Source organism: Taudactylus pleione, unplaced genomic scaffold (genome assembly GCF_031769625.1).
Source record: "Taudactylus pleione unplaced genomic scaffold, aTauple2 ptg000314l, whole genome shotgun sequence".
Lineage (NCBI taxonomy): Eukaryota > Metazoa > Chordata > Amphibia > Anura > Myobatrachidae > Taudactylus > Taudactylus pleione.
Window position 1 is genome coordinate 8,105,203 of NW_028284715.1, and position 22,587 is coordinate 8,127,789.

A 22,587-nucleotide genomic window follows, 5' to 3' on the forward strand; every position below is an offset into this window, starting at 1 on the left:
AAAGCTTGTGGCACGCTTAATATAGAACACCCTGGGTGTGCCTATTGACTATTGTGTTGGGGCGACGTGCAGACTTACTGGTTTTTGGACACGATAGCCTCAAGTAGATTAAAAAAAAAAAAATCTTTGCCCCCCCCCCTCCCAAAAGCCAGCAATTACAGTGAGGCGATGAATAACATTTTATAAAGCTTGTGGACAGCTTGTCATTAGAGACAGCTGCTGGGGTATATATGGTAACTGAATGGGGCTCCCTTTACAGAAGCTCGTTGTTATAGACTGAAATAAAGGAAGGGTTTATTTACCCGAAGCTCTTACTTTAGCTCTGCTCACTCCCTGATGGTGGTGTGAATATAGTCATTTTTAAGCACAAGTAGATGGTTTAGAAGTACTGAGCCTAGTAATCTAACTGGAAAAATCCGACTATCCATTGGACCATTCACTGTAGTAATTGTTTAGCAGTAGTGGATTTTCTGTGTTTACTGGGGAGATTTAATAAAACTTCTAAAGAGTGGAGCAGTGAACAAGTGAAGAAGTTTGCCATATCAACCAATCGGCTTCTAGCTAGCATTTATCAAGTGCCTTCTATAAAATGATAGCTATGATCTGATTGGTTGCTGTGGGCATCTTGTCCACTTCACTCCTTTTGAAGGTTCGATGCATCTCCTATATACGTTGTGTGTGCAGGTAATGCGGCCTCTTGAAGCATAGGTAATCCCATTCAATTATGGTAAAGAAGGGAGGAGTTCTGGGAACTAGTGTTGCTGTACAATTAATGACTACGTCTGGGCAATATCAGTTTGGGTCACGCAATGAAACGGCTCACTTCAAATTCACGTTTTTTTGTGCACGCCCCTGAGCAGGTGAATAGGTAGGGAAAATGTTTATGGTAAAATGTAGATGCTGAAACTCTGCTACACCCCTCTCATTGTAGAATCACCCACTTGGAGGGGTTTAAATAGCACCATTTGGTCAATAAAGACATTCATTTTCATGTCAGTTGCTCTAAAAAGTTAAATAATGAGTAAATGATGTGGGACAGGTATGTGGAGGTGTAATGATGTGGGACAGGTATGTGGAGGTGTAAATGATGTGGGACTGGTATGTGGAGGTGTAAATGATGTGGGACTGGTATGTGGAGGTGTAAATGATGTGGGACAGGTATGTGGAGGTGTACTGATGTGGGACAGGTATGTGGAGGTGTAAATGAGGTGGGACAGGTATGTGGAGGAGTAAATGATGTGGGACAGGTATGTGGAGGTGTAAATGATGTGGGACAGGTATGTGGAGGGGTAAGTGATGTGGGACAGGTATGTGGAGGGGTAAGTGATGTGGGACAGGTATGTGGAGGGGTAAGTGATGTGGGACAGGTATGTGGAGGGGTAAGTGATGTGGGACAGGTATGTGGAGGGGTAAGTGAAGTGGGACAGGTATGTGGAGGGGCTGTATTAATGGGAGAGGGGTTTTCGAACGCTAGTTTGGGAACTAAAGCATATTTTCTAACTTTTTACAAAATCCTGAAAAACACTTGCTAGTTATAATTTTTCCACCAATGATATAAAGTGCAATAATCAGCCATTTGACACCTTTTTAGAACCTCCAGTATTTTACTTATTACCACTAACAGCCTTCTATATGCTCCTGCTATTTCAGTTGTCACTTTTTTTGGGGTCCTGGATGGTTTCCCCACTCCTTCATGCACTTGTCCCAGGTCACTTTTTGTAGAAAGGTCACACATCGCCGCAAGTTGGCATTTATAATTGAATCTCACATTTCTCAGGTGTGCGCATTGAATTGACCCCATAGTACAAACCTTGGAGCTTTTCTGAGGTAATGCGTTGTGTAGTGGGAATGTTCCTGCCTGGTTACATGAGAGCCTATATAATTGCTATGGTTGGACATAAAAATACAAAGGGCTCGATTCATTTGACCGCAAATTAAACAGCGCCGAGAGGGAGCTCCCAAATCTATTCAATTCAGCGCGCTATTAAGGATTTCTTCTCGCACCCCTCCAGGTGTGCGAGAAGAAATCCGCCAAAAGTACAGGCACAATGCTGTTTTCTGCCCTTAGCGCCAGGAAAACAGCATCGCGCTGGGAAGTTTAGTCAGAGAATGCCCGTTCTCGTGACTAAACACCCTGTTTAAGGCGCAAGGGGCGGGAGAACGAGCATTCCCCGACCTAACTGCGCACAGAATTTAATAGCTTCGGGAGCTCCCTCGAGCCCAAACTGCTATTACCAATTGTCATCTCAGATGTGTAATGGATTAAAGATTCCTGCTGTAGAGGTGTAGACTAAGTATAACCTATATGAATCGCTGTGAAGGGCTTTTGTTGGATGCTGAAATGTGCAGCCATTTGCTCATGATGCATTGTAAGCTTATGAACACAGTAACTGTAACGCAACATCTGATCATTGCTTCCTTTCTCCTAGTTTGTTGCATATTTGTAGGACCCAAAAAGACCTATACGACCCCTTTTTTGACGTTTCTTGGTTTATGATTGTCGGTTTTGCGGAATACGGCTGAGATGAAAGGATTTAACGAAGATGCGAATTACTCCATTGGCCTACTGGATGATACAGCGACTCCTAGAGATGTCATTAATAATTACATCTACGAGCATACCCTGGTGAGTCTCCACTTAACTGGACAACATCCATTGTTTCTCCGTTTGTAATGTTCTGATAGACTGGACACAATTTAAAGATTAAAGGTTTTTTTAAAGCTTCCAATTCGTGAAATTTATCTGAAGTTAATAATGATACAGATTATTTACTTAATAAATTAAATTCCTTAGTATGGATTCCACTAGCAGGCAACATTGTCATCTAGACCAGCTTGTGTTGTACAGTGCTATCATTTCTGTGGGTGCTTCAAGCCAAAACTAATTTTACGATGTTGTCTCCTTAGATGGAATCTGCAAATATATTAAAATATACTCTTCAATACTATATTTATCCTGTATAGAGAGAATGCTTTTCTTTTAAACTGCTGGTAATTGAATAAAGGGATCTGGTTAGGAAGATGATTTCTTGCATGTTTTAGACCAGCCCATTAATAGATATGTTTCAATGTTTCTGAGCCTGAGATTGCATCTGCTGCAGTGTATGGTATAATGTATTGAATACTTAATTTTCTAACATTTATGTTTACGAACAGGCGGGGAAAAATGCTTTCTTTGTTGCCGACCTAGGGAAAATTGTCAAAAAGCACGTTCAGTGGCAAAATACCATGGGGCACATTAAGCCATTTTACACCGTGAAGTGTAACTCGTCTCCAGCTGTATTAGAGATATTATCGGCTCTCGGTGTTGGATTCATATGTGCCAATAAAGTGAGTAAATCCTCTTTTTCCCCTAAAGAGGAAGAGTGCTTTTTATAGTTCAATAGTGGTAACTTGTTTGCTAGCCTTTTATATTTCCTTGCTGTAGCTATGGGAACATGACTAGTTGTCCTATTGTGGGAACATGACTAGTTGTCCTATTGTATGGGTAATAATGCCGTTGTCCTTTTGCAGACTGAAATGACAATGGTGTATGACTTGGGCATCTCTATGGAAAATGTTATATACACCAGTCCATGTAAGCAAGTTGCTCAAATCAAACATGCAGCCAAAATCGGAGTAAACATTATGACCTGCGAAAACGAAACCGAATTGAAGAAAATTGCTCGGAATCACCCTAATGCCAAGTAAGTGCAGATGGCTGTACGGCCCGTCAGTGCGTGAGACAGAAATGTACAAATAGGTTTTCTTAAATTGACTTGGGTATACAAACTTTAGTGTTCATGCCAGGGCCGGAGGGCAGCAGGGCACCTGGCGTGACAATGGGGCACCAGCGTGTGCCCTTAAGACTCACCCCCCCCCTCTCTCTTCAGCACTGTTGACGGCATGCCCAGCACTTACGGAGGTGCTGGGCAGTCCCAAAGCTCTCCCTGCAGATTGAAAAGATGCCCATGGGAAATTGACCGTTTCACTCTGGCCGTCACCATAAGGGCTGTACGCATTTCAGGGTTTCAAAATCAGGCAGGGTGCAGCGCCCCTCTAAAACAGGCTAGCTGGAACGTTAAAATTAGTTTTGTACTTTGTGATTGCATGGTGAGTCGGGAGCCCTATATAGAGAATTGTTTTTAGGTTAATCATTAAATGTATGTAAATCACAGCTTTTTGGCTTCTGTCATTCATGCTGGCTAGGTTTGTTATGAAACAATCCGGCACAGTTGAATAATAAACTACATACCGAGTGACCGACTGTTCTTCTGATTGTAAATGATGGTTCAAACCTTTAAATGGTGTCTGCTTGCAATTCATCTCTTGAGGCGTCTCCATTCTAACAGCTAGAGCTATTGTAACATCAGCTCAGTACTAAAGATTAAGGCTGATCTGATTTTAAATACATCTGACATAGCTGATTAAATCTGCCCGTCTTTTTCCACACCCCTCTATCAAGTAGGTAGGCTTTATTTGGGGGGCGGGAGTGGCTTTCTAACTTGGGGAGACAGTAGGCCTGATTCAGAGCCGGACGCTCTGACCAGAGCGCTCGCTCTGAATCAGGGCCCTCCTCCATTAAAATGGAGCGTCCTCCTGGACGCTCGTATAGCTGTGGGTCACCACCCACAGCATATACGAGCGTCCAAAAAGATGGTCGCGATGGTCTTGACCATCGCGACCATCGGACTTGCGACGGAGACCCTGCGGTAGGCTCTCCCAGCCACAAGCCCTGGAGTGATTTTGGCTCTATCAGAGCAAAAATCACTCCCACTGACATCACTAGTGATGTCAGTGGGGCCGGCTTCAGACGGTAGGCGTTCCCATGGGAACGCCTCCGTCTGGCTCGCACGCCCACCAAAGGGGGCGTGCTGTCAATCAACATCGACAGCACGCCCCCTTTGGTGCGAGACCCGGAGCGACAGCTTGGCTGTCGCAGTCCGGGTCTCGCGCATGCACACGACGGAGCTCCCTTCGTCATGCGCAGTGGAGAACATCGACCCACTTGCGAGCGTACTGCCGCTTGCGAGTGGGTCTGAATGACCCCCAGTGTGAGCGACAGACTTGCAGAATTTTGCGGTTTGGGTTTAGACAGTGTGCTACCTGTTGGTCCTGTGTACTATTGGTTTTTCCTCCCATGGACGCAAGACATACAGACGGGTGGATTGACTTTTGATGAGAGCTTGGGGGGGGGTGGTGTGCGCCTTTGGGGAAGTTATGATGTCCCTAAAATGCCTATTTGTACAGCTCCGTTGGCACGTACATTGGTTATCTGTAATGGATTGGGGAGAGGTACTATGTTGAGCGCTGCAAAGAAATGCTAAAACTGAATTATGTGCGTCACATGTATGCTTTGCCTGGAAATTGTTAAATTCTTAAGCTTTAAATATGGAAGGAAAAAAAGTTTTAGAATTCAGGACATAAGCAAATAAGTGGGAATACCTCTAAATACCATTTTTTACAGCATCCACCCATGGTTAAGTACGTAATAAATATGGCTTGCTGTAATTCCATGTGTCCCACTTGCAGCTTCCAGTCTTAGGCCCTAATTGCTAGTTTTCTCTCTATACAGGAATATTTCTCACTAAGTTCTTGACTCTTCCAAGGATGGTGCTCGAGCTGCGGCAACAATACTTCTGCAAAACATCATGTGCTGATGTAAACCAACTGTGCCCCAATCATCTTCCCCTTCTCTTAGGCTCATGCTGCACATTGCCACGGAAGGCATCAGAGGAGATGGAGAGATGAACATGGTGTTTGGCAGCACCCTGAAGAACTGCAGGCACCTCCTGGAATTTGCTAAGGAGTGCAATGTGGAAGTAATTGGATTAAAGTGAGTGACCCATGAATTATGTCAAATGTGGTCTTTGCTACTTTACGTGATGAGAGATTTTCCAGCCCATGAAAATTTGTTTTAAAAATTGACCAGTTCATTTGCATATTTCTATTATGGTTGCTTGGTAGATACATATGAAGCGCAAACGGTTTTGGACAAACGGCGCCATTCCCGTTCTCGTCATACTAACCCCATACTCTATAGTTGTTCTATAGAAGTTTGGCACGGTTAGAAGAAACTTTATCTATATGTATAAAGCAGCCTAATGTTTTTCTTTCTAGTCATGGGGATTTTGAGGAAAGCACTGTGACTTTTGCAGCCAGGTTGAATACATGCAGGTCCTATTTGTAGCTGCTGGGGGATTTCCTGGCAGGTGTGTTGGAAGGTATATTTTCTCATGTAGCATGGTTCTGCCGCCCATGTACTGCAAGAGAAAAGGATTAATTGGTGAGTACAAAGATCCTTTTAATATTGTCATTGCAGTCAGGTTCATTATATAAGATTGATTCAACTTTTATGGGTATTGGGTGGAAATAAATGCAAAGTATATATCTTGCCTAGACTTAAGTTTGGACTATACGGCAGTGTTTGAGTATTGTGTAATGTACAGTTCTAGCACTAGGTGGCGATGTACTCAGCGAAATGTTTTTATTGTCTTTGCTTAGCATGACTTTTCTCACACAATGATCTATTCCTATTGAGCTTAAACAAGAAGACATCAACCCATGTGACTTAATGGCTATTCTACTGATATAACTAATTACATTTATGCCTCCATCTACTAATACAGGAATAGCTCTTGATACTTAGAGATTATCTCTGAAATTACCTTGTGGAAAGTTAAACACACAAGCTCATGTAGAGTTGGATGGAAACGCAATCCGCGCTTTTTTCAACTACACAATAACCTTCTCCTGGCCCCTGCTGGCTAAGATGCATCTTGCGCTTATGACCTTTCATCCGGGTGTGGTTGAACTGATAGACAGTAAAAAGGTCGACAGTGTCTAGATAGACACCAGATGTTCGACAGTAAATAGGTCCACTTGGACAAAAGGTTGACACACAGAAGGTGAACGAGTACAAATGGTCGACACATGATTATTTTTTTTGTTTTCTAGCCCTAATCTTCACCCTAAACCTCCCTCCAGGCGCCTAATCCTAACCCTCTCTTGCTGGTGCCTAAAGGCGCACATCCACATGCCGATAATACTGAGTGCATGATTACGACATCGTAATCGTGCAATCGCTCAGTAATTGTGCACTTTTATGTCGGAAACAACCAGCGTTGCGAGCTACCTTTGGCCGTTTCCAACATCAATCATCGGGTGAACATGCCCAATCTGTTGATAACGACAGATTGGGCATGTTCACAGAGGATGGAGGATGCCTACACTGAACGATCAATCGTTCAGTGTAGGCACAGCACAAACTGTGAAAAGACGGCACCATTACAATGTCGTAATCGTGCAGTCGTTTTTTGGTCTGCTAGTCGATGTGCTGTTTAACTCTGACTGTCCGACGGGTCGACCTGTCAGACGGTCTAACATCTGGTGTCTATCTAGACGTTGTCGACCTTTTTACTGTATCTATAGCCCGGAACCCTTTTCATCTGGGGAGGACATACAGGTGCAGCCAAAGGTACAGTAAGGCCGCCAATCATGTAAAATACAATCCATGCTGACCCCAATACTGATATGTCTGTTTGGCATTTGAGTCGATCTTTTAAAATGGGTGTATTGATTTGATCTTAGTACTTGAATTTTATTCTTGTTTTAATTTTTTCTTTGGTGAATGCGAATGTATTGGTTATCATTAACTGTCCAGATATATTTTACCAGTTGCTATGATCACTGAAGCTGCACCTCCTAGCGTAGACTAGGTGTATATACTACTGTACTCCATGCGCTTATACAGCTGTGCTCTCCAGTCATAAGCCAGGCGCATATACAGCTGTACTCTCCAGTCATAAGCCAGACACATATACAGCTGTACTCTCCAGTCATAAGCCAGACACATATACAGCTGTACTCTCCGATCATAAGCCAGACGCATATACAGCTGTACTCTCCGGTCATAAGCCAGGCGCATATACAGCTGTGCTCTCCGGTCATAAGCCAGGCGCATATACAGCTGTACTCTCCAGTCATAAGCCAGACACATATACAGCTGTACTCTCCGATCATAAGCCAGACGCATATACAGCTGTACTCTCCGGTCATAAGCCAGGCGCATATACAGCTGTACTCTCCGATCATAAGCCAGGCGCATATACAGCTGTACTCTCCGATCATAAGCCAGGCGCATATACAGCTGTACTCTCCGATCATAAGCCAGACGCATATACAGCTGTACTCTCCGGTCATAAGCCAGGCGCATATACAGCTGTGCTCTCCGGTCATAAGTCTTGCGCATATACAGCTGTGCTCTCCGGTCATAAGTCTTGCGCATATACAGCTGTACTCCGGTCATAAGCCAGGCGCATATACAGCTGTACTCCGATCATAAGCCAGGCGCATATACAGCTGTACTCTCCGGTCATAAGCCAGGCGCATATACAGCTGTACTCTCCGGTCATAAGTCTTGCGCATATACAACTGTGCACCTGCTTTATAGTAGTAAAGTAGGTGCATATACTACAGTTCCTTCCTGGAGTAAATCAAGTGGATAATTCCCTACCCTTGCAGAGATTGATGCGTCCTGCTTATACGGCAAGCTCTGCCAGCTAAGCAAGCACCTTGTTTTTTTGCACCAACTCTACATGAGCCCCCACTGTTGCTGCTATGGAAACAACTGGACTGCACTGAATGTTTCCATGGTAACGCTACTATGACTGTCCGTTCTCATCCTATCTGCCAGGTATACCGATACTGCTTCTAGACAGAGAAGTCGTGTTTTCAAGTGACATAAGTTAGTCCAGTCACTTGTAGCATCAATTATAATTTTAATTTAAAAATATATATTTTTCCTGGCAATAACCTTTATTTGCTAGTTATGTGCTGTGCCCTACTGGTCTGTGTGTCCAATTTCATAATGTATATGACATTTTGTGTGAAAACACTAGGTCTGTGGTAGATTACTTGATGGAACACGTCCGCATAACTTGTAGTCTGCCAAACAACGGAAACTTGACGCAGTGACATTATCAATAGAAGATGTTCTTTCTTTGTCCCCAGGTTCCATGTGTCAAGCTCTTCCAGAGACCCACATGCATATAGTCATGCTCTGTCTGATGCCCGCTGTGTGTACGATATGGCAGTAAGTGTCACAGGCTTCCTGGGGGTCAGTACTACAAGAGTTGCTGAGGTCCATTTCAGACAATCACATATAAATGACAGGCTTTTATAATGGTAGCACTGGCCACAGGTCCAGACTCAGTGGCTACACATACTTCTACCAGACAAGCTAGCTTATTTGACCTTTGCATTTACCATCTCTTGCACCAGTACCTAATGTGTCCCTTTTAATGTTGCTTCCTCCCCATTCTGTCTGAACACTAGTCATTTTTAAAATGAGTAAATATTGCATGTGCTTTGTAATAGCAGATCACTAATATAAGTCTTTGGTTCCAATGGTTTTCCTATATATAGGCCAACAGCGTTCACTTTCCAACACTGACTTTAATGCACTGTTCTCCTTATGTCTGATATTAGTTTACTCTCTCACCGGCAATAGTTGGATACTGGCAATAACTGTACTGTGTGATGGAGCTTTCCCAGTGGCTGATCAGCTGCCAGATAGACTAGAGAAGTCAAGGTTTTCTCTTAAGCTGCATACACACTAGACAATATCGTCAGCGATGGGACCAGACATCGGTAAGTGTATATACACTTAGCGATGTCGGCCACGATGAACGATGGTGGGGGGGAGCCAGCATGGCATAGTTAATGATATCCCAAGATTGAGCTGCATGTTCAGGCAACTGGGGATTTCGTTAACGACCCGCGGGAGCGTGCTTCGTTGGTCGTTCATACACACTGGAAGATATGAACGATATATCGTCGAACGATAGTTATTATTCATAAATATAGTCTAGTGTGTGTGAGCTCTTTACAGTGCTCATTGATAGGCATTTTCATGTATATTACTGAAGGGTCATCTGCACATCACAGGTCATCAGTGGATATTAATCTGCAATTACACTAATTATTTAGTGTTCTTTGCTGGTCACTTACTGTTGTGAATGTTTTAGTAGTGGGTTACTTTTTGATTTGTTAGAACAGAGTTCTTTAGGCCATGACCACCTAAAAATTGTTAAACCCTACACACACAAACCATTGTGTTCCCCTAAAACATTAATTGAGCAATAAGCCTAGACTAGGAATTTGTTCCCGGTAGCTTAGGTTTTCACCTTCCCCGGCCACCCGGCTTTGGTCACTTGATAACTTATCAACGCTTGGGGACTTAGGGTTAGGCACTCCCCTGGAAAGTTAGAGTTAAGCTAGGGGAAGTGGGGTTAGGCACCCCCACGGGAGACTTAGGGTTAGGCTGCAGGGAAGGGGATAGTTATGTTTAGGCTCTTGGGGGGAGGTTAGGGTTAGGCACCCCTAAAGGAGGGTTAGGCTTAGGGGAGGAATTGAGTTAGTTATACTTACCCTAAGGACGATTGGGATTTCCTCCTCTGTCAGGCTGCTGCTGTTGGGATTAGAACCGCTGGCCATGTGGCCGGTGGTAAATCATACTGATTCCTCTTAACCATACGCTGAGAACTTTGTTCCTCATGCTGGAGTATCAGTGTTGCCTGGTTGCTGGGCTCCAAGCTTCAGCTGGACAGGTTGGAATGACCATTTTTCAGGCTTGTCCACCAGGTGAAGGTCCATAGTTAGATTTATCTAGAGTCCTGCGGTGTATAACAGCTGCATGCTTAATCAATTGTTAGCACATGGTTGCCATTATACACTGCATTGAAATCATGTAGCCTATCTGTTGTGTTCATCAATGCTGCTCATCCAGTGTAAGAAATTGATGGGCTTTACCAGGAGTAGGCTACCTGTGGCCCTCCAGCTGCAATGGAACTACACATCCCAGCATGACCTGCCACAATTTTGCAGTTAGATCATGTTGGCAGGTCATGCTGGAATTTGAAGTTCCACTGCGGCTGGAATGCCACTTTTTGTCTACCCCTGATTAATCCCATAGGTGCATACACACGTAACGATTTTTTTAACTATTTAACTATAACGACGTTATCGTTCAAAAAATCGTTCAGTTTCTGAGTTATAACTATGAACAATTCTCGTTCATGCACGTTCCCGTTTGTAGTTCATCGTCCATTTCAGACTGACCAACTTAACGATTTTCATTAAGGGAAGGAACATTTTTCATTCATCGTTCAAGAAATCGTTAATTACACTTCAAAAAATTGTTAACGAACATCGTTCATTAACAAAATCGTTGTGTGTATGCAGCATATGGGGTAACTGTGCCCCAACACTGTCTTACAGAAACCATTACAGCAGGGCACAGTGGTAGATGTAAATGCTATTTGCTGGAGATGTCACTTGGTTGAAGCATTGCTAAATTAATGAAGAGAAAAACTTTTAAATATAATTATAATTTAGGCATATGTTCTAAATGGAGTAAAATGCACTAGTCCCAAATATCTGGCATAAGAGTCCAGACTTTTACTTATAGTTTAGACTGTATATAAATAATCAATACCTAATCTATTGAACAGCAATAATTGCATATCGGATCACTAACCCCCCTATAGAACACATGATCTTGTCTGCTAAACTAAACCGGCATAAAAACCATATGACTAATAGCCGCGAGCAACTCCTGGGTTATGATTAGTACATTGTCTTGTTTGTGGGGACATGGTTAATTGCTGAACCCTCGTCAGCGGAGGAAATTACACTTTTTCACTTTCCCTTTTTTTTTTTGTTTGTTTCTTAGGAGGAACTTGGCTTTAACATCAAAATACTGGACATTGGTGGGGGGTTTTCCAGGAATGAATTTCATTTGGAAGAGGTAAGTTCCCCAATAGAGGGCGCAGACTGTGACCCTGCAACTTACACCTGGTGACTTGGGGGGGGGGGGGGGGGGATGTAGTCTGGTATCTGGTATGAGCTAAAAGCCTGGAAACTTCTTGTCTTGTAGCTGTATCATGCTGTCAGCCCTCTGCTGGGTGCCTACTTCCCTGAGGAATATGGAATTAAAATCATTGCAGAGCCTGGAAGCTATTATGTTTCATCTGCCTTTACCCTAGCAGTTAACATCATTGCAAAGAAAGTAGTTGATCATGATCAGCATCTTCTTGGAGGTAATTTTCTTTTCTGTTGTAGACACAAACCCCCTTATCTTTGATATTGTAAACAGAAGAAATTGTCTGAACAGTTAATGATTAGATAGAGATGTATAGGATGGCTGAAGTAAGGATCACTGTTGTGCTTGGGATATGTCATTTGGTCTCCCTCCTCCGGTCCATGGACTCTTATATAAAGGGCCCCCATAACAACGTTTAGATACAGCGTATTCAATTAGCATTGTTTGCTGTGTTATACCCACCGGGCTTCCTCGTGATTCTGGCTTTGTATAGTGATGCAGCCCCAAGACTCGCTTAGCTGGTCTATACTGCATTCATTTGTAGTTCATAGTTCTAGTCCCCGTTGTGCGATTCGGACATTCTCGTCCTGCATCCTGACTTCTCATTTTTATATTTTAGGCAAGCAACCCATTAACAGTCCAGATTTTATTTATTGCCTGAACGATGGAGTCTATGGTTCTTTTGCGAGTAAATTGTCAGAGAGCTTAGATACTGCCCCAACTGTGCACAAGGTAAGCCGCTGTGCCAACGTCTTTCTTTTACGTGGACCTGACAATGCAGCACAGAGGGGAAGTAGCCGGCGGACGCAATGCCGACCGCCGGCTTCCCGACTGCTTAATCCCGGCAAGGGTTAAATGACAGGTGTCGAAGTCCCGACGCCTGTCATTTTACCCCGATCGAAGGGATGCCGGGCGCCGCCGCGGACAGCCTTGGGGAGGGGGGGGGGGATTGGGGGTAAGGTTTAGGGATCCCGGGGGGGGACTTAGAGGTAGGCACCCCTCCGGGAGCTCAGGGTTACGCAAGGGGAAGGGCGGGTTAGGGTTAGGCACCCCCCCGGGGGACTTAGGTTTAGGCGGCGGGGGAGGGGGGGGTTAGGTTTAGACACTTAGAGGGGGGATTAGGGTTAGGCACTGGGGGAGAGGTTAGAGTTAGGCACCCTAAAGGAGGGTTGGGGGTGGGAGAGAATTAGATTAGTTATACTTAAAATCTCTAGACGATCGGAATTTCCTCCTGTCGGGTTTTGCGGCCGGCGGTATATCATACTGATGCCGCACAGAGACCCATACTTGACTACTTTTTGTTTCAGAAGTACAAGGAAGACGAGCCGCTATTTGCCAGCAGCCTCTTGGGTCCATCTTATGATGAGCTGGACATAATTGTGGACCACTGTCTTCTGCCAGAGCTGAGTGTCGGAGACTGGATTGTGTTTGAGAACATGGGATCTGGTGCCATGAACGAGCAATCTGTGTTTGCAGATTTTGAAAGACCATCCCTGTACAACTTCATGTCATTTGGTGACTGGTAAGATTAACATAGCTGCAGTCTGCAACATAGTGTACAGAAGGGATGGGGGGGGGCTTGGTAAAGATAATTAGGGGTAGAAGTGTAGTATAGGGGTTAGAGGTGAATGGACCTGTAAAATTAAGCAATGGTAAATATATCTAATGGTTACAAACAAAAAATACTAGGGATGTTCCAAACAGTAGTTCAACTACAATTTATGTGAAAGGCAAGGTGCCTTTTCTTTTGACACAAGTGGAACATTTTCTACTTCAGGGTCCATAGGGTATCCACAGGATACCTTGGGGTACAGGTGTGACGTCAGTCGCAGGGCACCAAAGAGTTAAGCTTTCAGCCTCCCAGGATGCACTAGGTCCCCCTCCTATACCCCGCCCCCGGGCCAAGGCACCTCAGTTTAGTTTGGTGCCCGGCCGGAGTCGGGTGCACCTGTTGGAGTGGGGGCTAGAAGAGCCCCTGAAGCTTATTCTTCATGCAGCTGTGGCTGCACAACTGGATGAACAGCATGGACAGTCAGTCCTGACGTCCATGCTGTCTTCCCTACACCCCGCCGGTACCAGAACGCCGGTACTGATCCGGGGATGCTGGTGGGCGTCTGGGGTCACAGCTAGCGGTGACCCCAGATGCTCCGGACCATGGCCGGATTCAAGGGGGACAGAGGTAAGCAGCGGGGTCCCGCGGTGGGTCCCCGCTGATCACATGGTCCTAAGTCCCCAGGCAGGGGGCTCCCTGGGGACTGGCTGCAGCGTGGAGCCAGGCGACCAACCTGTGCTTCCACTACCCCCTGGGACAGCGGACCGCAGCAGAGCGGTAGCGCTGCGGCGTCCCAGGGGTTAAATGCATGCCAGGGGAGCGCGCCTTCCCTGTCTCACAGCCGGCGCCTCCCCCGCTGCACACAGCCCTCTCTGCATGCTGCCGACTGGTCCTGTGGCAGCGCTCCTCCCCCAGGCCAGCCTCCTCTCTGCTCCTCGGCGGCCATCTTCTCCAGAACGCATGGTGAACGCTGCTGGAAGCGCTGGACGGAAGCATCGTGGTCTGGGTCCCCCCGCATACCTCTCCTCCGCTGTGGTCAGGTCTGTGTATGCAGCGCTGTGTCCTACCAGGCCCTGTGTCTGTGTAGTTGAGTGATCAGCGCTGTTAGTGCAGGAATTGTTATTTTTCTGCATTGTATGTGACTGTGCTAGCGCTGCTGCCTGTAATCTTTTCTCTCTAAACTGTCAGCTTTATTACTGTCCCTGTTCTTTCTGCTAAAGCCCTTGCGGTGCGGTGCTGCAGGGTGGTCTCTCGCCTATTTAATACTTAATTGGTGAGAGAGGTCACATACGTGGTGCCATCATGTCTGAAAGTGATTTTCCCCTCCGGCTACAGTGTACCACGTGCAAAGTACCGTTAGCGGAGGGGGAGGGTAGCGCGGAGGGCCTTTGCCGGCAGTGTTTGTCCATGGCGCGGCCTATTACGGTTACAGCACCGGTACAGGAGCCGCCCTGGGCTTGTTTCGCTCAGGCGTTAACAGCTTTAGTGGGCCAGTTAGCTCCGCAGCCCGCGTTTACTCCGATGGGTTTGTCCCAGCAGTCTGTGGTGTCGTCACCCATGCAGGGGTTCCCACGACAATTGGTGGTACCCCACAGTCTCCCTATTTCCCCGCTCCCGGGTTCTCAGGAGCCAGCGTTGGTTAACTCCCTGACGAGTTCTGTACAGCACTTGTCGGATGTGTTGCAAGGGGAGTCTGTGATGCGGTCTCATAAAAGGCCGGTGGCGTCTCTGTCCGCTCCTTATGAGGATGACGAAGGGACGTCTGATGATGGGGAGATTCTAGATCCTTACGATCAGGAACCTCTCCATACTAAGGACGCTGATGCTAAGTCCAAAGTATATATTCCTGGACTTATTCGGGCGGTCCGCACAGCCTTGGTGATTGAGGACGAAGTTCCCCCAGCGGCTAAATCTAAGTATGCCTTTTTCAAAGATGTGAAGGGCGATGCCACAGTCTTTCCTCTTTCGGGTCAGTTGGTGGACCATTTAGAGGAGGCGTGGAAACAACCTGGCAAAAGATACCAGCCGCAGAGACGCCTGGCGGTGGCTTATCCGTTCGCGGATAATTATTTTGCGAAGTGGGAATCCCCTCCACAGGTGGATTCTCACGTGACCCGTCTTGTCCGTAGTGCCACATTGCCGATGCCATCCATGTCCTCCCTTAAGGATGCTACGGACCGCAAGGTAGAAATCTGCCTGAAGTCCGCTTATTCCCTTGCAGGGGGGGCAGCACGGCCGGCTATGGCCATTTGCTGGGTTGCCAGAGCGATGGAGCGCTGGGCGGATTCATTAGAGGCTTCTTTTGAATCCGACTGTCCGGCCGATCAGGCGGAGTTGATTGGCAATCTCCGTGATTCGGCCACCTACATCAACGAGGCGGCTCTAGACATTAGTACTCTGGTGTCTAGAATTTCTTCAGCAGCGGTAGCTGCTCGTCGCACCTTGTGGCTGCGATCCTGGAAGGCGGACGCAGATTCCAAGAAAGGTCTGGAAGCGTTGCCGTTTACCGGAGAAGTTCTCTTCGGTCCGGATCTGGATAAGATTGTGGCCACGCTGGCGGCAGCCAAATCTGCCTGTCTCCCGTCGGCCGCTGCTCCTTCTGGTTCGGGACCATCGTCCTTTCGGTCATCTAGGGCCCAGGGCAGGCCCAAACCACAGTCGTTTCCTCGACAGGCTGGCCCTAAGAAATCGGTCAAGCCCCGGAAGCAGGCATGGAGTACCAGACGTCCGGCCCCCAAGCCAGATGACAAGCCTGCGGCCTGACGGTCCGGGCCTCCCTTTGGGGGATCCCAGGGTGGGAGGCCGCCTGCTACAGTTCGCCCAGTGTTGGTCGACCACTACGACAGACACTTGGGTTCTGGAGGTGGTTTCCCACGGATACGCCCTCTCCTTCCGGCACAGACCCCCGGCTCGCTTCTTCACCACGGGTCTCCCATCAGACCGGAACAAGGCTACGGAGCTGCGGAAGGTATTGCACACTATGCTCCAGGCTGGAGTTATAGTGGCGGTTCCATTCTCCCAGAGGGGCCAGGGTTTCTATTCAAATCTATTTTTGGTACAGAAACCCAATGGGTCATATCGTCCGATTCTCAACCTCAAAGCACTCAACAAGTCTTTGCGGGTCCCGAAGTTTCGGATGGAGACCCTACGGTCCATCATTCTGGCGCTGGAACTTGGGGACTACTTGGTGTCATTGGACATACAGGACGCTTACCTGCATGTCCCTATTCTTTGGCGCCATCAACAGTTCCTCAGGTTTGCAATCAGCAGCGACCACTTCCAGTTTCGGGCGTTACCTTTTGGCCTGGCAACAGCACCACGTGTTTTCACCAAGGTGATGGCGGTCATGGCGGCTTCTCTGCGGCTGCAGGGAGTCCGCATGTTGCCGTATTTGGACGACCTGTTATTGGTGGCAGGATCTCCAGAGCTCCTGTTACGCCACTTGGACCTGACCATTGCACTGCTGCAACGGCACGGCTGGCTAATCAACTGGCAGAAGTCCACTCTAATCCCGTCTCGGAGGATTCTGCATCTTGGAGCCTTATTGGACTCGGGACAGCAAAGGATCTTCGTGACGGAGGACAAGATCTCTGCTTTACAGTCAAGGGTGCGCAGTTGTCTGCACAGCCGCCGGGTGTCCTTACACTCGGCGATGAGGTTACTGGGCTCCATGGTGTCGGTGTTCGACATGGTGGAATACGCCCAGTTTCACTCCAGACCTCTGCAGCACCTGATCCTGTCCAAGTGGAACGGGCTGACTCAGTCTCTGAAGTCCCAGACGATTGTGCTCACCCAGGAGGTTCGCCTGTCCCTTACGTGGTGGTTACAGACGACCCACCTCAACAAGGGACGTCCGTTCTGGGTTCCAAATTGGGTCCTGTTGACAACGGACGCCAGTCTTCGGGGCTGGGGAGCAGTTTCGGGTCCACACTTGTTCCAGGGCAGGTGGACGCCGACAGAAGCGGAGCTTCCAATAAATATCTTGGAACTCCGTGCGGTCTTCAATGCTCTCCAGCAGGCACAGCGGTTTCTCCAGGGTCGCCCGGTGCAGGTCCAGTCGGACAACGCTACCACCGTGGCCTACATAAACAGGCAAGGAGGAACTCGCAGTCGGGCGGCTCTCGTAGAGGTCTCTCGGATCCTGGTTTGGGCGGAGCGCAATCTTCCGGCCATATCAGCGGTCTTCATCCCGGGAGTGCTCAATTGGGAGGCGGACTTTCTAAGTCGCCAGGACGTTCATCCGGGGGAGTGGTCCCTGCACCCGGACGTTTTTCAACTACTGGTGGACAGGTGGGGTCTTCCAGAAATCGATCTCATGGCGTCCCGGCACAACAACAAGTTGCCGGTGTACGGGTCTCGCACAAGAGACGAAGGGGCGTCTCTGGTGGATGCTCTGTCCGTCCGGTGGACGTTCCGGTTCGCATACCTGTTCCCTCCGGTCTCCCTTCTTCCACGGGTAATCCGGAAATTCAAACAGGAAGGAGGGACGCTCCTGTTGATAGCTCCCGCGTGGCCCAGACGGCACTGGTTCTCAGACCTTCAGGGTCTGTCCGTGGACATTCCTCTGCGGTTGCCGCTACGACCGGACCTTCTGTCTCAGGGTCCTTGCCTTCACCCGGACCTGACTCGGCTGTCTTTGACGGCGTGGCTGTTGAGACGGCCATGCTGAGGTCCCGGGGGTTTTCCAGCTCTGTGATGCGTACCATGTTACGAGTTCGGAAACCGTCTTCCGCGAGGATATACCATCGCGTGTGGCATACGTTCTTCCAGTGGTGTCGACCGAGAGGTTATGCACCGCGGGAGTTTCGTCTGTCTCGGATTCTCGCCTTCCTGCAAGCGGGACTAGATCATGGGCTTCGCCTTGCTTCTTTGAAGGTACAGGTTTCGGCCCTATCTGTCTGGTTTCACCGTAGGATTGCTACAATCCCGGATGTGCGCACCTTTATGCAGGGTGTTCTCCGCATTCAGCCGCCCTTTGTTCCACCTGTGGCGCCTTGGGATTTGGCTGTGGTCCTGAGGGCTCTCCAAGGACCGCCGTTTGAACCACTGGGCTCAGTGGATCTTAAATGGCTAACAGCTAAGACTGTTTTCCTTCTGGCCATTGCTTCGGCCAGACGTGTTTCTGAGTTAGGGGCTCTTTCTTGTAGACCCCCTTTCTTGGTTTTTTATGGGAACAGGGCAGTGCTCCGCACTCGGCCCGAGTTTCTTCCCAAAGTTGTTTCCCAGTTTCATATTAACGAGGAAATAGTTGTTCCGGCCTTTAACTCACCGGGTCTTTCCGTGGGTGAGGCCTCTTTGGATGTTGTGCGGGCCTTAAGGACTTATGTTGACCGCACTTCTTCGTTTAGGAAGTCGGACGCTTTGTTTGTCCTCTTTGGCTTCCGTAAAAAGGGTTGGCCTGCTTCAAAGCAAACTTTGGCAGCCTGGATCCGTATGGCTATTTCTGAAGCTTATCTTCATGAAGGCCTACCGGTCCCTCCTTCTCTGAAGGCTCATTCCACTAGGTCTGTGGGTCCTTCGTGGGCAGCTCGACGTGGTGCCTCGGCAGTTCAGATCTGCAAGGCTGCTACGTGGTCTTCTGTCCATACCTTCGTGAGGTATTACAGGTTTGACACCTTCGCCTCTCAGGATGCTTCCTTCGGGCGGCGGATTCTCCTTTCTGCACAGGAGCGTCCCCACCCTTAAAGGATACTGCTTTGGGACATCCCCAAGGTATCCTGTGGATACCCTATGGACCCTGAAGTAGAAAATATGAGATATGGTAAGAACTTACCCTTGTTATCTCTATTTCTACGAAGTCCATAGGGTTCCACAGGACTCCCGCCCTGTCGCACCTGTGCTGCAGATGGGCTTTGCTCTGGTCACCGGTTTTCCGTCTCCCTCTTGTGAGAATGTGATTCTTGTATGTGTCCAGATCTTTGTTCTCTCTCTTCCTTCTCCTCCTCCGGCCTATGGCTTGGTAACTAACTGAGGTGCCTTGGCCCGGGGGCGGGGTATAGGAGGGGGACCTAGTGCATCCTGGGAGGCTGAAAGCTTAACTCTTTGGTGCCCTGCGACTGACGTCACACCTATACCCCAAGGTATCCTGTGGAACCCTATGGACTTCGTAGAAATAGAGATAACAAGGGTAAGTTCTTACCATATCTCATATTTTTAAATATTAAAAAATGATCAAATCCTATTAGAAGTGTTTGCCATATGGCGGACCTGGGCATGCGAGTCCCAGCATGCTTTGACTGACTGATATCCATCAGGGTACACTGGGACTTGGAGTCATGGGATGTCCTTTCTGCCACATATGGGGTAATAAGACAGCCACTGTGTGTTATAGCAATTTAGTTGATGAGACCATTTAAGATTAGTAGGGACTGTAAATTCATTATGAAAATAGGGGCGTAGTAGAATGTCAAGAGAAGTTACTAATGAAATGGAAAATGGTCTGGAAAGAAGTCTAATCCCAAGATTTATTTAAAGCACAACAATATGGCAGCCATCTGAGGGGGAGACATCTGATTACCACCGATTAGGAGGTTCTGTTCTTATTAGTGCTGTATCTTTTATTGGAAACGTTCAGGTTTATCATCCACTGACAGTAGTTTAATCCTAGGTATGAAATTCAAGATGCTGGGATTACATCAGAAACCTTGATGAGGAGTCTCTGCGTGCCTTGTTTTCAGTTTGAAGCTTAATGGTGTAACTAATCGGTTGAAATCTACAGGTACAAGTTATCGGCTTGCCTGGTCTACATTCCAGACTGGAAGAAATGGATCTCGGGATAAACCTCATTTCAAAACTTGAAGTTCAATAACATGAAAACGGGACCAGGCAAAAAGCAGCTAAAAGTAATACACTGGGGTGACTATTAGATACGCCTACATTTAAATGTGCCAGCTTCCTCCATCCCCCCTGCACAGTTTAAATACAATATGCAACAAAATGGATGACTTAGTTGAGATGGAAGCCATGACCTGGGTTCCTTGTAAGTTTACATAAGTACATGGTTTTTATACTAAGGATTCCTGTTAGTCTTGTACATTTGTCTCCACCAGTATAACATGTCTTTGAAAGACCCGTGTGAGTTAGATATGTTTTAGTGTGTGTAGAATGTGTAAATTTGTGCTTTGGCAAGTAGTTTAATAAATGTAAATTGCATCGTATTTTTATTTTTGTTTAATTTTTTTTTTTTTTTTTTCTTCAAACTGACGTTAACATATGATCGCAATAAACTTTTGTGTAGAAATCATGGTTTTATTTTATGGCTAATTTAAAAGGAGATAAATGTTAATGTTTTTTTTTTTCAAATATTGAATGGTTCCTAACTGTATTAAAGTACCCTAAAGTGGTTCAAAACTAAACATGGAGCTGAAAATCCAAAGGGTTACCATATTCTGTTGTAGCGGTTTGTCGCATCAACAGCTTAAAGCCTGGTTGTTTTTATCAGAAGTCATACGCTATTAGGTCCAGTAACATTAACTTTTTTTTCTTGTTTGCGGAAAGTAAATTTTTCTCAAACTGTATTATTCATATGGTGGACTAAAAATCACCAGTAATGTGTATTCTGGCTTCTTTCTGTTAACCAGAGCTTTCTGCCATACAATATATAGCATAGAATCACAAAAACTACTGAAACATTCTACAGAGAAAGCAGAGAATAAAATCCAATAACTGCTCTATTTTTAAATAGTGTTCCTTATGTCCAGTTTTTTGGGTGGTGATTCCCTGTCAATCAGCCAGTTTTCCAAGCACTGGGACTGGCTAATATAGGAGTATCGAGTGTGACTGTGCACTCGGGCTAAGTCAGTTATTTATACCCAATGCAGTACTCCCATCTTTGGGGGTTTGGTAATAGAAATTACATATATACGTGTGACACCAGAACCTCCCCTGATACCCCTCATCTTTACCAGAATTTGCCTCCTGCGGTTTCCTGTTTTATTTTAGACATCAACCCGGAACATTTTTGAAGCCTTGGCTATAAGACGTCTAATTGCTGTCATGCTTTGTCTAATGGGATAGTTTGCTTTGGCTTTTAGGGGATTTTAACACCATGGACAAAAACGGTATTATATTTAACCGGAGACTGATTGGACACCCCCAAGGGACTTACTGAATAGCTATCTCAATGCTCCTGGTGCTGCTTACCCTGTCCCAATGCAATCACCAGTCTCTGAATTATCTACCTTAACACTAAGGGGCCTGTGCAGTTACCAGTGTTGCTGGCAACACTGGTAACTGCACAGGCCTAATATCATTATACCTTCCTCACACCATGATAGCACATTGTATATAATTGAATTGCTCCCCATAAATCTTTGTACATAGAGATGTATCATGCTCACATGTGTCTAATATTAACCATGAGAAGTCACTGATGCAATTGAAATGGCAAGTTCAGATTTTATTATGCAACTAGCTGGAGTACCCGGCGTTTCCCGGGATTTTAAGAATGTTTGTTTACACATCATCCTCCAACAAACCTCTCCTTAGGCAGGCCTCATGAATAGTGTGACAAAACTTCCCCATCAACAGTCTTCGAAGGAAGTAGGACCTGTAACGGTGTAAAGCAAACTTTGGAGATAGAAGCATTCAAAATGTGTCGGATGTACAGTGTAAACACGGCCAAGAGCTTCTGTTGCTCTGATACCAGGATGACCATCTACAGCGACTCCGTTTTCTGTGCATAAAAACTTTGGGAGAAGCATTCCATGTGTAATATTTTGGCAGCTCACAGTACAGCAGGGTCCTTGCAAATCATCATTTTATCACAGTTGGAAGAAAGAAGTAAATGTTGTTGCGTATTTTGCTATAGTCAGAGAGCTGAGAATGCTGGGAAAGCCTGCTAAAGCTCTCTTCGATAAAAAACATTAAGATCATGACAAAACATAACACAAAACGCTTGCTCCGAGGGCCTACCCATATGCCGTGAGGCCCCACAATGAGCGTCTAGCAAAAATTGTGGTTTTTAATGACTTAAAAATTAGCAGTAATTTAGATTTAAAAACTTTTTAGTTGCCTCTGCTGTGTTTTAATACGTTCGTATGTAAAATTTCACAATCTTGGCTTGTAAACTGTGGATTTGTATAGAAAGACAGAAGGACAAATGTTCACTTTTATCTAGTAGATGATTTCCACTAAAGTCCAGGCTTGCATTGAACAGCCCTAACAGGGCATA

The 22,587-nt window shown here is 46.5% G+C and overlaps 1 protein-coding gene across 3 annotated transcripts in view; it reads left to right on the top strand.

Annotated features, from left to right (window-relative positions):
• AZIN1 (antizyme inhibitor 1) overlaps positions 1-20,572 on the top strand; it is a 37,143-nt gene extending 16,571 nt beyond the window's left edge. For 2 of the 3 annotated variants that reach the window (XM_088442663.1, XM_088442664.1), the window contains exons 3-12: positions 2,430-2,626; positions 3,157-3,330; positions 3,514-3,686; positions 5,681-5,815; positions 8,992-9,073; positions 11,714-11,788; positions 11,918-12,080; positions 12,483-12,595; positions 13,171-13,385; positions 20,023-20,572. In XM_088442663.1, the coding sequence (XP_088298789.1) occupies positions 2,525-2,626; positions 3,157-3,330; positions 3,514-3,686; positions 5,681-5,815; positions 8,992-9,073; positions 11,714-11,788; positions 11,918-12,080; positions 12,483-12,595; positions 13,171-13,385; positions 20,023-20,104 (1,314 nt within the window). In that variant the 5' untranslated portion in view covers positions 2,430-2,524 and the 3' untranslated portion in view covers positions 20,105-20,572. The remainder of the gene's footprint in view (positions 1-2,429; positions 2,627-3,156; positions 3,331-3,513; positions 3,687-5,680; positions 5,816-8,991; positions 9,074-11,713; positions 11,789-11,917; positions 12,081-12,482; positions 12,596-13,170; positions 13,386-20,022) is intronic. The other variant, XM_088442665.1, reaches the window with a different exon arrangement.
• The last annotated feature ends 2,015 nt before the right edge of the window (positions 20,573-22,587 follow it).